At 37.5% G+C, this 12,949-nt stretch overlaps 1 protein-coding gene across 1 annotated transcript in view; it reads left to right on the top strand.

Annotated features, from left to right (window-relative positions):
• Window positions 1-12,949, top strand: part of LOC100888117 — a 30,397-nt gene that overhangs the window by 2,717 nt on the left and 14,731 nt on the right. Inside the window, exons 2-3 of the mRNA XM_030984620.1 lie at window positions 3,672-3,835; window positions 7,550-7,639. Of these exons, the coding sequence (XP_030840480.1) occupies window positions 3,707-3,835; window positions 7,550-7,639 (219 nt within the window). The 5' untranslated portion in view covers window positions 3,672-3,706. The remainder of the gene's footprint in view (window positions 1-3,671; window positions 3,836-7,549; window positions 7,640-12,949) is intronic.

Below are 12,949 nucleotides of genomic sequence, written 5' to 3' on the forward strand. Positions count from 1 at the left end.
CTTTTCCACATGTCTCTCGATGAGGGGAATGAGGGTAGCCTCGTCTCTCCTGTCGACAGGGTAGAGGATGATACGTCTTGTGGCCCTCTCCACCATTCCGAAAATCCATACTTTTGAGCCCCCTCTTGGATCGCCTCGGTGGTACTTGCATCGACGGCCAAACAAACTCTCATCAATCTCTACCTCTCCACGAAACATCATTTCCGTGCCTCCATAATATAGGCCGTCGACAAATTTCCTACATAGGTCACGCAGGAAATTGGCCCAATCCACCGATGTGCGCTTGTAGTCGAGTCCAGATTGAATGGCACATCGGTGGAGGGAGGATTGCAAGATCCATTCACGGACAAAGACTAAGATGTCCCGCACATCGAAGTGTGTCCCTTCAAAAATAGAATGTTTGTGGACCGAGTATGTCTTCTCGTGCTTCCATGTGACGGACCCCTTGCATCGCCATACCCTGCCACCTTTCTTTGAACTGTTTCCAACACTTTTGCAAGGTCTTGTGCACACTTGACAGTTCATTGCCGAAGCGATGAGGCGGTGGTCTTCAAGCCACTTGTACAACTTTCCATCCTCTATATCTAATAGTCTGTAGAAATCAAAGGGATTTCGCCAATGCGAGAAATCCCCCGCAGTCGGGTCTTGTAGCTTCTTGCTCCACGACATGTTGACAGAGAATGTGAAGTCTAGTGACTGTGGGTGCCGGATCACGAATAATTCACTTCAAGGCCATGTGTTGTAAAATTAGCTGACCTACCTGTTGGCTGTCCAAAGCTGATTGAAGGAATTTTTCATCATTGACATTTAATTTGCATAATATGAAATTACGCATCGCTCATTGGTCATTTAAAGATTGAGCCTACAGTTAGATCTAGACATATCTATTATATTACGGGGGTGTTTAGTTTAATGCACTTACCTTATTGTTAGTAATACCGAGGTCGCCCATCTAAATATTCGTACCGTCCTGTGGAATTATTCCAAGCATACAGTCTGTAATTTCTTCCACCTTCAAAAAGTCTAAAGAGGGCTTCAAAATGCCGAACACTAGCTCTGTCTCTACAAAGTCCTATTAGATTCGCCCATTCCATAAATACGAGAGGATTCAATCCATTCACATGCACAAATGCCGCGACCAAGATTCGATTCCAATGCTTCAAATTTTTAGTCCAAAAATGTCTTCGAATTAGCACTGGCCAACGCCTAGCATCCCCAATAATGTCCTGTATGTCGGTCCATAAAAGATAAATCTCTCGATTCCTAGTTAAAGGCATGGTAATTGGTATGAAATATATTATAATCCTCGTATGAATCCGATGGAGAAAATGAGCCTATTTGTCAATGTCAAACTGTACTTTGAAAGCATGGGCCTTAATAACCACCCCTACTTATTATGCATATATTTATTTGTGTTGTACATGACTGCACGCGTCTTGTATCAATATAAGGTGTGGAATTGTAATTTACATATTAAGTCAATTCCTTTTGAAAGGGAATTGACAACGCAGTATTTCGGCGCATGCCGCAGCGGTGAAATTCACTATATGATTGACAGCATGGCTCGCAAAGCAGTGAAATTTACTATGACTGACAGCTTGAACAGGCACGCGCCAGTGCGGCACGTGCCGATCTACGGTTCCATCTAGATATTGCATTTGAAAAGACTGCGCATGCTTCGTTTCCGCCAATGGGCGAGCCGATTGATCATGATGCACGTGCCGACATGTCACCTTAAGATGATGCCACAGGTAGGAAGTTCAACTCTTCCAATTGTGACGAAATAAATCAAGATTGTGTAAATCAGACGGCCTCTGATAAAGTCACTCGCCGTATTTCGTCATTGTGGGAGTCACGATATAATATGCACACAAAAAAGTCATGACGAAATAAAGCTCTAGATCAATTATGTTACCAACCATATGCCATTAATATCGATTTATTTCGTCATTTGGTATTGTTCCAAAGCAGGACAGCAGGACGGAAAAAATAAAGTGATTCACATTATTGTTTACAAACACTGGCGAAGTGACTCATTTGGCGAGAGATACCCGGCTTTATTCCGTCATTGTGTTCTAGTTGCAGCGCCGCGGCGGATTAACTAAATCAGTGCAGTGTAAAATGATAGTTTCCTTAGAACGGAATTAATTGATTATACAGACTATATTTAATATTGAAGTATCTCAACTTTATTTCGTTAATGTGCAAGTCACCAACGCATGCATGACGAAATAAAGCTCTAAATCACCATGTTTTAATCCCATATTATTAGCCCAACTTTATTTCGTTAATGTGCAAGTCACCAACGCATGCATGACGAAATAAAGCTCTAAATCACCATGTTTTAATCCCATATTATTAGCTCAACTTTATTTCATTAATGTGCAAGTCACCAAAGTATGCATGACGAAATAAAGCTCTAAATCACCATGTTTTAGTCCCATATTATGTATCATCAAAGCATTTTATTCCGTCATCCACCACGACCGAATCGAGTGATAACGCCCTAATCGTGAAATAAGCCACCCCTTAGTTTGATAAACTGAAGGTAATTAACCTGTTTATTCCATCTACCCCTCATTTCCCTCCTCTTCAAGACCACACTGCCACTTTCAGACAGTTAGCTATTGTTGAAGTAGCTTGTAAATATCATATGAATCTTATTAAAACTCTCTATATTTGGTCGTGAATTAAGCCACCTCTGTGTACAAGTCTATGGAGATCGCTCCATAGACTTGTACATGGAGGTGGATTATTTGATGATCATATTATTTGTCGTGAAATAAGCCAGACTTAGTTTGAAAAACTGAAGGTAATTGACCTGTTTAAATCACTTTATTCCGTCGTCACCGCAGACTATTCTAAAGAAGCAACATGCCCAAATCGAGTGATATAACGCCCTAGTCGTGAAATAAGCCACCCCTTAGTTTTCATAAACTGAATAGGCAATTAACCCGTTGATATTATCTACCCCTCATTTCCCTCCTCTTCAAGACCACACTGCCGCTTTCAGACAGTTACCTATTGTTGAAGTAGCTTATAGATATCATAAATCTTATTAAAACTGTCTTATAAAACTGTCTTATATTGGTCGTGAATTAAGCCACCTCTGTGTACAAGTCTATGGAGATCGCTCCATAGACTTGTACACAGAGGTGGCTTATTTCACGACCAACATATAGACAGTTTCATATCCGGTCATCCCTTATATTGATCGTGAAATAAGCCACCTCTGTGTAGAAGTCTATGGAGATCGCTCCATAGACTTGTACACAGGGGTGGCTTATTTCACGATCAATATAAGACAGTTAACAAGTCATGGTGCACGTGCACGTTTTCAGAGCTAGAGAGATGCGCGACTGACGCGCGGAATAAGAGAAAGTTTCGCTCATGTCTCAACTTTCCGCCAATAGGCTTTCGAGAGTGTAAGTCGGTTACTCATTCGTTTACTCTCCGTAGTAGGACACATTTTCAGCGAAAATAGTGTCCTGGGGAAATAGTCCACCGGTGGCTTATATCACGAGAATGCCCAAATTTTCAGTAGGGGCCTAACTATCAAAATCATGAACCACTTGGTTCCAGATAAGTTTAATCAATTGATCCATACAATACAAGAAAGAAAATGCATGATCTGAAACAACTCTTTTCGTGCCATTTTTATTATGATACAGCCAAAACTGTGTGGAAGTCCTGAACGCAACGTAACATGAATCCTATGATGCGCTGGGCCTATGCCATACATGACGCCAAGGACAACCAACTAGGAGAGAGGGTGCAGAGGAAACGAGATGCTCACAAGGTCAAGCTGAGGGAAGAGAAGGAGATGAGAAGATTGGTAGGTTTTGACATTTGACCTTTGTTCTTTGGGTCACTTTATAATCGAATTTTCACATGCATGAAATTTTCTTTTAATGTTTCAAACAAAGCAGTGATGAATTGTTTGAACAGTAATCTTGCAATGAAACGTTTGACAAAATTTGACATACCGGTAGATCCCATTTTTCCTCCAAAGGTTTTTTATTAAGGGGGGGGGGGTGGGTCATATACTGTATTGTTGTCTAAACTGGAGACTCACTTTAAAGGGTATTAATTACAAAAATGAAAGAATGTTGAATATTGTTATAAGACATAAAATCAACCTCGAATAAAATTTAGGACACTGAATTGTTAAGAATTAAAGGCATAAAAAATAGAGAAACAAAATTATTTTCATATCAATACTATTAACACCAAGGGTGTCGATTTGTATCCGTGGTTGGGGGGGATGATAGGTTTCAAAATATTTTCGGCAATGGATCAAAGCCACCAAGAGGTAGAAGCATGTGGCAGTACGTTGCACCCCATCCCAAGCACGTAGCCAGGATTTCATTTTAGGGGGGGGGGGGGCGGTAGTGAGCACGCGAAACACGCTCCCTAGTGGGTTAGTTCCAGGGAGGGGGAGTTTCCCCCCTCCCCCGCGAAGCGCAGAAGCTTTGTCGTTTCACTAAATTATTAGAGAATGAAGATGATTCGTTGGCCGTTCTTGACTTTTAATCCTTGTTTTAATCAAGTTCCCCTTCCTCCGCCCTTAGCGCGGAAGCTCTGACGTTTCATTATAGATTATTTAAGAAAGAAGACGATTCGATGTACCATTCTCGACTCTTAATCATTGTCTGAATTCAATTTCGCCCATTCCTGCGCGAAGCGCGGAAGTTTTCACATTTTATTACATTATTAGAGACTGAAGAAGACGATTCGTTGTATTGTCTCCTTGTCTGAATTTATTTTCTCCCCTACTGCGCGATGCGTGGAAGCTGTGACGTTTCAATGAATTATTACTCTTAATCCTTGTCTGTATTCATTTTCGCCCATCCCGCGCAAAGCGCGGAAGCTTTACCGTTTCATTAAGTTATTAGAGGAGGAAGACGATTCGTTGTATCTTGTCCTTGTCTGAATTCAGTTTCCCCCTCCCGCGCAAAGCGCGGAAGCTTTTGCATTTCATTTGATTATTACTCTTAATCCATGTCTGAAATCAATTTCGCCCATCCCACGCGTAGCGCGGAAGCTTTCACGTTTCGTTAAATTATTAGTAAAAGAAGACGATTCGTTGTATCGTGTACTTTGACGTTTCATTTGATTACTACTCTTAATCCTAGTCTGAATTCAGTTGCCCCCCTTCCGTGCAAAGCGCGGAAGCTTTGCCGTTTCACTAAATTATTAGAGAAAGAAGACGATTCGTTGTACTGTTCTCTATATTAATCCTTGTCTGAATTCAGTTTCCCCACATGATGTACGTATGGAACGTTCGCAAATCTTTGCATGCACAGCCCGAGTGGTGGGTAGCATGTTATCTCCCGGCAGTGCTTGTCGCAATAGCTTCTTTGTATATTACTGTTAGTATTAACGGCCACTAATTATGCCCATTAGTGACTATACAAAATATATGCTCTTCCTGGCTATTTGGGAATGTGTCAGTTTGCAACAGAAATGGAGAAACGCGAATTTTGTTGAAAATCATGTGATATCACGAACATTTATAAATTACTTGTATGAAATCGAAAATAAGTCATGGTTGGATTTTATTTGGGCTAGCGCCCCCCCCCCCCCCCCACCAGTACGACAGTGACATAGGCCTACATCAGCTTTTCAATAAAACAAAAATAAGTTGTGACATAATAATCTTTCTCCAAAAATGAAAAATGTTTTAGGAAATATCAGGAAATAAAATGAGTGAAAAAAATAAAAATAAAGATACAATGACGTGAATTTTAAAAAGGGTGAACGGAAACAACATAACAACTAGTGAACTATCTTATAAGTTATACTAATGTCCGAAAATCGTTCTCCTTGTCTCCTATCTCATCACCAATTCGTCACAGAGTTCATCTATGTTTACACTGTCCAGGATTGTCTGATGTGCATTGCAGATTGCTACTTTTGCACTTCGCGATTAACATTTAGCTCATTGCTTTTTGATGCTGCGTCTAATTTGCATTTGGCGCACTGCATTTCTATGATGCTGTTGATTTAACAAATTGAATAAATTCATCAATTCCTGAGCGAGAATTCAATTTATTCTTGTCTCATATACAGTTGTCTCAATTACTTTGTATATATGTATGTATAATGAAATTGAGATAGCAAAATGTGTATATCGATGGTTATCTTGCGAGAAATAACCATTAGCTACTCTCATCGGGCTCTCATCATTAATTTTTCTCTTCATTTTTTAAAATTTTTTATGGTGAATTATTGGGGGGGATGATTGTACAGGCCATTCCCCCCACCTGAAATATTGGGGGGGATATATCCCCCCCCCCCCCATCCCCCCGGGATCGACACCCATGATTAACACATTTTATATAAAGTGAAACTAAGATAAATTTTGCTTGTGTTCATGCCTATATTTTATGTACATGTATGTTTACTAAAGTTTATTAACAAGTCATATTTACCTTTACACAAATACAGATGTAATATTGAAGCTTATATTTATAATATATTGGAATGGATCCGAATCTCAAACATGTCTTTCAAAATATATTTTAGTGATTGGTACCCTTCGGGAGTTTGGGTCATTTCCATTTGAAGGGGAGGGGGGGGGGGGGGTGACAAAATAATCCTAACTTAATTAAGACCAGTTAGCAAGGTTTCAGAAAAGTGAAAATCAAAATACAATTTCTGTGCTACATTTATTGATGGATACTGTATGCTCTATTAATGCAGACTTACTGTAAGTGCTGAATCGAATTGAAATTACATGTCTGGCAATTTACAGATATCGCCTAATCAGCCATGTTCATGCAGGTGTGGTCTAGCTCATCAATGTGCATTGACTTCATAATGTAATCATCTTCAGGGATATACATACGTGTATGAAACGCACCCTTTGACAAACTTGATTATCCTGTGGAGGGATCTCTTTAGAGGAATTGTTTGATAAAATGAAAGTATGATGTTATGATGTTTGTGAAAATGTTGAATTTATAGACTGCATATTTGTCCTTGGTGTAGAAGTTATGTACATGTACATGTTGATTGATGTACATGTACGTACATGTAAAAGCATTAAATATGTAGAATTGTAGATGGATACACATTAAAGTGTGTTTCTGCTTCGGGGGAACTATGCCTCCACAAGGCCATTTGGCCTTATTTTTTAGTTCCCTATTTTCATTTTCTTATATATTGCAAATGCTTATCATTGTATTATTGTTTTTATTGAAAATGGAAATGAATGAAATGAATTGAATAATTTGAATTGAATTGAATATTAAATGATAGAAATTCACAATTAAAAAAAAACTAAAATATAACTTTCTTGACACTTTTTGCTTACTGAGAAAGTTATTCATTTTAATTGGAGGATACACTGTATGTAACAGAATGCTATATCTTGAGTAAAACCACAAGGAAATGATTATAAAAGCAGAGTCATGGAAATTAATGATAACTTGTAGCAAATGGGAGTTTTCAAAGGAATAATGAGCAAAATTTGACATTCACATAATATTCTGTCCAAAAATAAAAGTTCTGTGGCTTTCACCCTTTTTCTCCCATGTACATGTAGGATGCTATAGAGAGAGATAATAAGAGAAGGACGGGACAGAAATCACCAAGCCCAGAGAAAGAAGGAGCGGAAGAACCCAAGATGGAAGAGGTAAGATGTTCAACTATTTGCTGTCAAAGTAGAAGGTTTCATGCAAGACATGAGAAACTTTTGTAAATTGTAAACAACAATGAATTGCAACTGCAAAGAACTTTTGTGAAAATCACAAAATGTTAGTGTTGCTTCGGTTGTGATCATCCACTTTGTGGCAGGACATTTCATCATGAATCTTTACCACTTGCATATATGCCCAAAATTTTCTGGTTTTTAAAGTATACCCCAATGTATGTATACTGTATAGATTGGAGAGTACTCCTTTATTTAAAAGTTTATTTGTCTCAAAGAATGTCGATCTTTAAACTTTGTCTTTTGTAAGTTCAGACATGGGTGCCTCATCCTACTATATTATCGCAATTTCAACATACTGTTTTTTTAATCATATTCTTGCAGTAAAGTTTTTGCATTTTTCAAATAAGTCTTTTTTTCTTCTTCAATTATGATGGATGCCATTCTTTTCCATGCCAACCATTCTCATAAACCTTTTCCATTGGTGCACTACATGTATGAGACGGGGATATTTCATAATTTTATTTGAGTCCCCTGCATGTACATTAAGACTTCATCAGTGGCATTTAATATGAACTCCATCTGCTCTAATAGCAGTGCTGGTCCTTAGCAACCATTTCAAACAAATGGAATATTCTAAGCCTCTTTGAACTGCACTCAGATGTGAACACTGAACAAGGTAGTTAGAAAGGTCTACTAATTCATACATGTATACTGTACATGTTTGTACAACATCAACATGTCTGTTTTCTAAAGTGACTGGAGAAGACAAAAATAGTATATTAAATGTGTCTTGGTACGAACCCTGTCTCATCAGGAAGTTAACAATCCTGATTTATAAACTTAATTTGTAGATAATGTTTAAAAAACATTGAAATTTATTTTCATGTTAGATTTACAGAAATACATGAATTCAGAGACAGTTTACTCCTCATATATTTGCACTTGATTATGACAAGAAACATGCTTCATCTCGAAATTCGCGAGACGAGGTAATTTTCACTCTCTCGGGTCGTCACTACAACTTCCGGTATAGAGTCCCATCCCGCTGGCGCTAGCGCCTGTGTTCGCTGTGCAGAGTTTTCACGCACGCTAAAATCAGGGTTCTTACGCTTGGAATCATGAGCCCAGCACTGTGCAGCCTCACAAAAGAAAACCATCGTCACTGATGTCAAAAGACGCAAAAAACAATGAATGAAATGTTCAAATAAACGTTGAAATATTTGCGGAAAAAAAACAAGACCGAGCAGACGACATATTCGGTGCATACACGTTGTGTTTTACGTTTGCGCTATCGCGCCTAGTAATATAGCGCCTGCACAGGAAGCTGTAATGTCGAAAAGCTATCCCATAATGCAATGCGCGTTTTCAGGATTTTCCCCGGATCTCGGCAGAATCGCTATTTGGGGTAGCGAGAATTACATGTAGTTTAGGGTACAACATTAGATGTTGCTCTGTTTTTGCACCTGTTGCAAAGTTTTAAAACAATCAAGACTCATCTTTAAAAGAACCTGAATTGAAAGAAATTAATTGGTATCACAAGAGTATGTGTTAATACATGTACAGGTGTATGTAAATGTATTTGAATGTCACAAACATCCATCAGTCTGAACATGTCAAAACACCTTATAATTCTACTTGAAAGGAATGGAGGTTGTCTGCAGATGTTTGAAATTGACCCTCTTCGTACTTTGGCTGCAATATTAACCACCCTCCTAGATCTAATGAATGAATTATTGATGTGTAATATTATTTTGTGGATGCATTACTAGAGTCTAGAGGCATGAAACATGTACCAGGGGTATACATACTGTAATCTTCTCAGGAAATAATGACTGGTTGATTAAAAAACTGAAAAACATGTGTCTTCAGCTCAACATAGGTAAACTCTTTTCTTGCACTTTTGCTCAGAATTTGCATCTAAATTTCAGATCTATATTAAATGTAAGCTGTTATTTTCATGAGGGTTTTATTTAAGAATGTACATGTAGATGATGGAAGTAATGGCCTTCTTGAGGACAGGCGACAAGTTTCATCTCAAGTTCTGCCTTTTATACCTCACTGTGGATCATTTAAACCACAAAGTCGAAAAGCGTTGTTTGCCATGTGCGTGCGTAATACAACAACACACAAATTACTGAGTTATAGACGTTGCATTTGTATGCACTAGTTTTCTTTTCATTAATCAGGAAAACAACCTTATGCCCGATAATTTGTGCCGTTGATGGATAAAAAGGGCTTGGTGATATTGTAAATTAAATGGATTATCAATGTGGATAGTACGTACATTCTGCAACTATTCCATTGGGGGTTTAGTTACATTTTTGATTCAGTAGTTATTCTGACGTACATGTAGTGTTCATTGTATTAAATTCGACAGAAAGGGTGAATTAAATTGAACATTTTTGATTCAGTAGTTATTCTGACGTACATGTAGTGTTCATTGTATTAAATTCGACAGAAAGGGTGAATTAAATTGAACTACTGCAAACAATTGGGAGAGAGAGAGAGTGAGCGAGGTTCTTTTTCTGTACATTATCTAAGTTCCTGAGGGTAAAGAATTAGGGAGAGTGTAAAGAAATGACTGTCTTATCCTTAATACTATCACACATTGATTGAGAAAAAAACTATTTTAAGTTTCGTGACGTGAATAAAAGCTGTCTTACATTATGTATTACATGAAAAATAAATGATTTCAGAATTGCCATGAGACAGAAAAAAAAGTAATCAATACATGTACGTACATGTAATAGATTGGAGATGAACAAGAAGGCATGACATTTTCAATGAATTCTACTTCAGAGAAAGTGATTACTTGATACAAAAAATGAGTAGCATCGTGCAAAAAAGAGAGCCTGGACTACAATACTTAAAGGTAAAGACCAGTTATGGTCATGCGATTGCATTGTGAAAGAAACGTTGTGGAATAGATCAGAAAAGGTTGATCATCTAGCATCTAGCATCTGCAAGGTTCTGGAATCATCAAAATGATAAGAAATTTGGCCCATTCTTCGTAAAGTTACAAGCACTATACACAGAAAGATGTATATGGGACTACCCTATATCTCTCACAGACCATGAGAGAAACAAATTTACCAAATATATGTATTAGTCAAAACATATTCTTTCACATGATTGGTAATGAGAGCTTCCATTTCATTTTTTGAAATTGGGGCGTTTCCAATACTGGTCTTTACCTTTAAGATGAGTAACTAGAAAGAGGAGTTTTTCCATGCATCTATGTATGTGTGTGTAAAAGAGCTATGAATAGAAGAAAAGTCATTGCCTACTGAACTTGGTAGTTCCTGTATAAAGCCTTTGGAAATGGGAGAATGCAGTAGTCGATGGGTTCATGTTGATACAAAGTAGAGATATGATGACACCCATTACAACTGACACTTCCTTCATTTCCATTTTCATCCTCATTTACTAACCCATTTCCAGTTTTCCATGCCATGTCTTTCATTTGTATCACTTTCGAATGCAACACCTTGTAACTTTTCATCTTTTTTTCGTAGATCCATTATCTATACCGGTACTCTTTTCGTTATCGCTTGCATCATAGCGAAGAGTATCTTTAATTTGTGACAGTCTACAAGCTGATGTTGACATCAATTTAGATACTTCATGGTTAATCACATGGCATTCACACTAGCGAAAAAATTTAAACTCATATAGAGAATCATTTTAGACTATCTAGTGAGAATGGGGTACACACTGGATTTGAACTTGAATGGAAGAACTCCTTGTATCTTTTCATCTTTTTTGGTTGTAGATCCATTAATTCTATCTGTTCTTCTCCTTCTCCTTCTCGCTAGCATCAAAGGGAAGTGTATTTTAATTTGTGACAATCTATGAGCTGAAGTTGACATCAATTTTAATCCTTCATGGTCAATCATATGGCATTCACACTAAGGGAAATTTATTGTGTTGGGCTACATGTATGTTGTGAGAAAGGGGTAAACACTGGATAAGAACTTTGTAAGATATACTGTAAATAGTTTGGGAAGGTCAGTTTACACCGTATTTTTGGCGTCAGCTTGTCATGGGCATTGCTCAGTGTAACCAGTTATATCATTGCAGGCTCTTGATGAGCACTATTTACATTTAAGAAAATCTAGTGTTTACACTAGCAATATAGACGCTGTCCGTGATCAAGCTTTTGCTCTAAATAATATTCAAATGTTTGTTTTCAGACTACGACAAAATAAAATACTAATACTAAAATATTAGAGAGGTACAGTTTGTAAGCTACCTAGCTAGATCTATACAATAAATTTGATTGTCTGAACAATGTATGATTAGACAATAAGATACTTAACTTTTCAGAGCACATCCTGGTTGCTACATTATATTAATTATTATTGATGTACATTACGATGTTTGACAAATTTAAATTAGTGCTGTAACATCACGGATATCTCCAATTCCGTTTAACCGCCAGTCAAAACCGGACGGTTTTCGGTTTTTAAAAAAAGCCAGGTCCGTGTGAAAAAGCGGGAAGGCGCCGATTTGTGCTTGCGAACTTGTCACAAATAATAGTAACAATGTCATTTTTAGAAGAATGTGTAAGATCATTAATGTAAATTAAAACAGAGGACCTAGGATAGAATCTTGTGGTATGCCTTGTATAAAAATTGGATGAATATTATTATAAACTACATATTGAGATCTATTACAAAGATACTTTCAAACCAAGATGACATACAAATTGGAGTGTTGTTCTAGTTTCAGAGTGGTGAGTCAACACACAGATTACTGAGCTGGGAGACATTGCCAGGCATAGTGCCAGGTGGAGGGGCATAAATCTAAACTTTAAAAAAAAAAAAAAAAAAAAAAAATTATAAAAAAACGACAAAAACGAAAACGTCCAATTGAAAACGGAATCCGCCATGGGCAGTCGGATACCGGACGGTTAAACGTTTGACTACAGCACTAATTTAAATCCTCTATTTTGCAATGCAATTTTCATAAAATTGGCTGTGAATCCATTTTCTGCGCAGATAATTGAGATTTTATGAGAGTTTACTCATATGTTTGAAGTTAAGTGCAATTTATGCCAATAATTGGCAATTCACTTAACTATGTTTGAAATTAGTACCGGTATGTGTTGGAACATATCAAATGGAGAGACACATTTCCATTAGGGCCAGAAAATGAAACATTGATAATAAAAACATGAAATTGGGTGTGAATCTATTTTCTGCACTAATAATTGAGATGTCTGATGTAAGTGCACTTTAATTATACCGGAAGTGCATTTTTGTCAATAACTGGCAATTCACATAACTACAT

Source organism: Strongylocentrotus purpuratus, unplaced genomic scaffold (genome assembly GCF_000002235.5).
Source record: "Strongylocentrotus purpuratus isolate Spur 01 unplaced genomic scaffold, Spur_5.0 spur5_scaffold_14, whole genome shotgun sequence".
NCBI classification, from domain to species: Eukaryota; Metazoa; Echinodermata; class Echinoidea; order Camarodonta; family Strongylocentrotidae; genus Strongylocentrotus; species Strongylocentrotus purpuratus.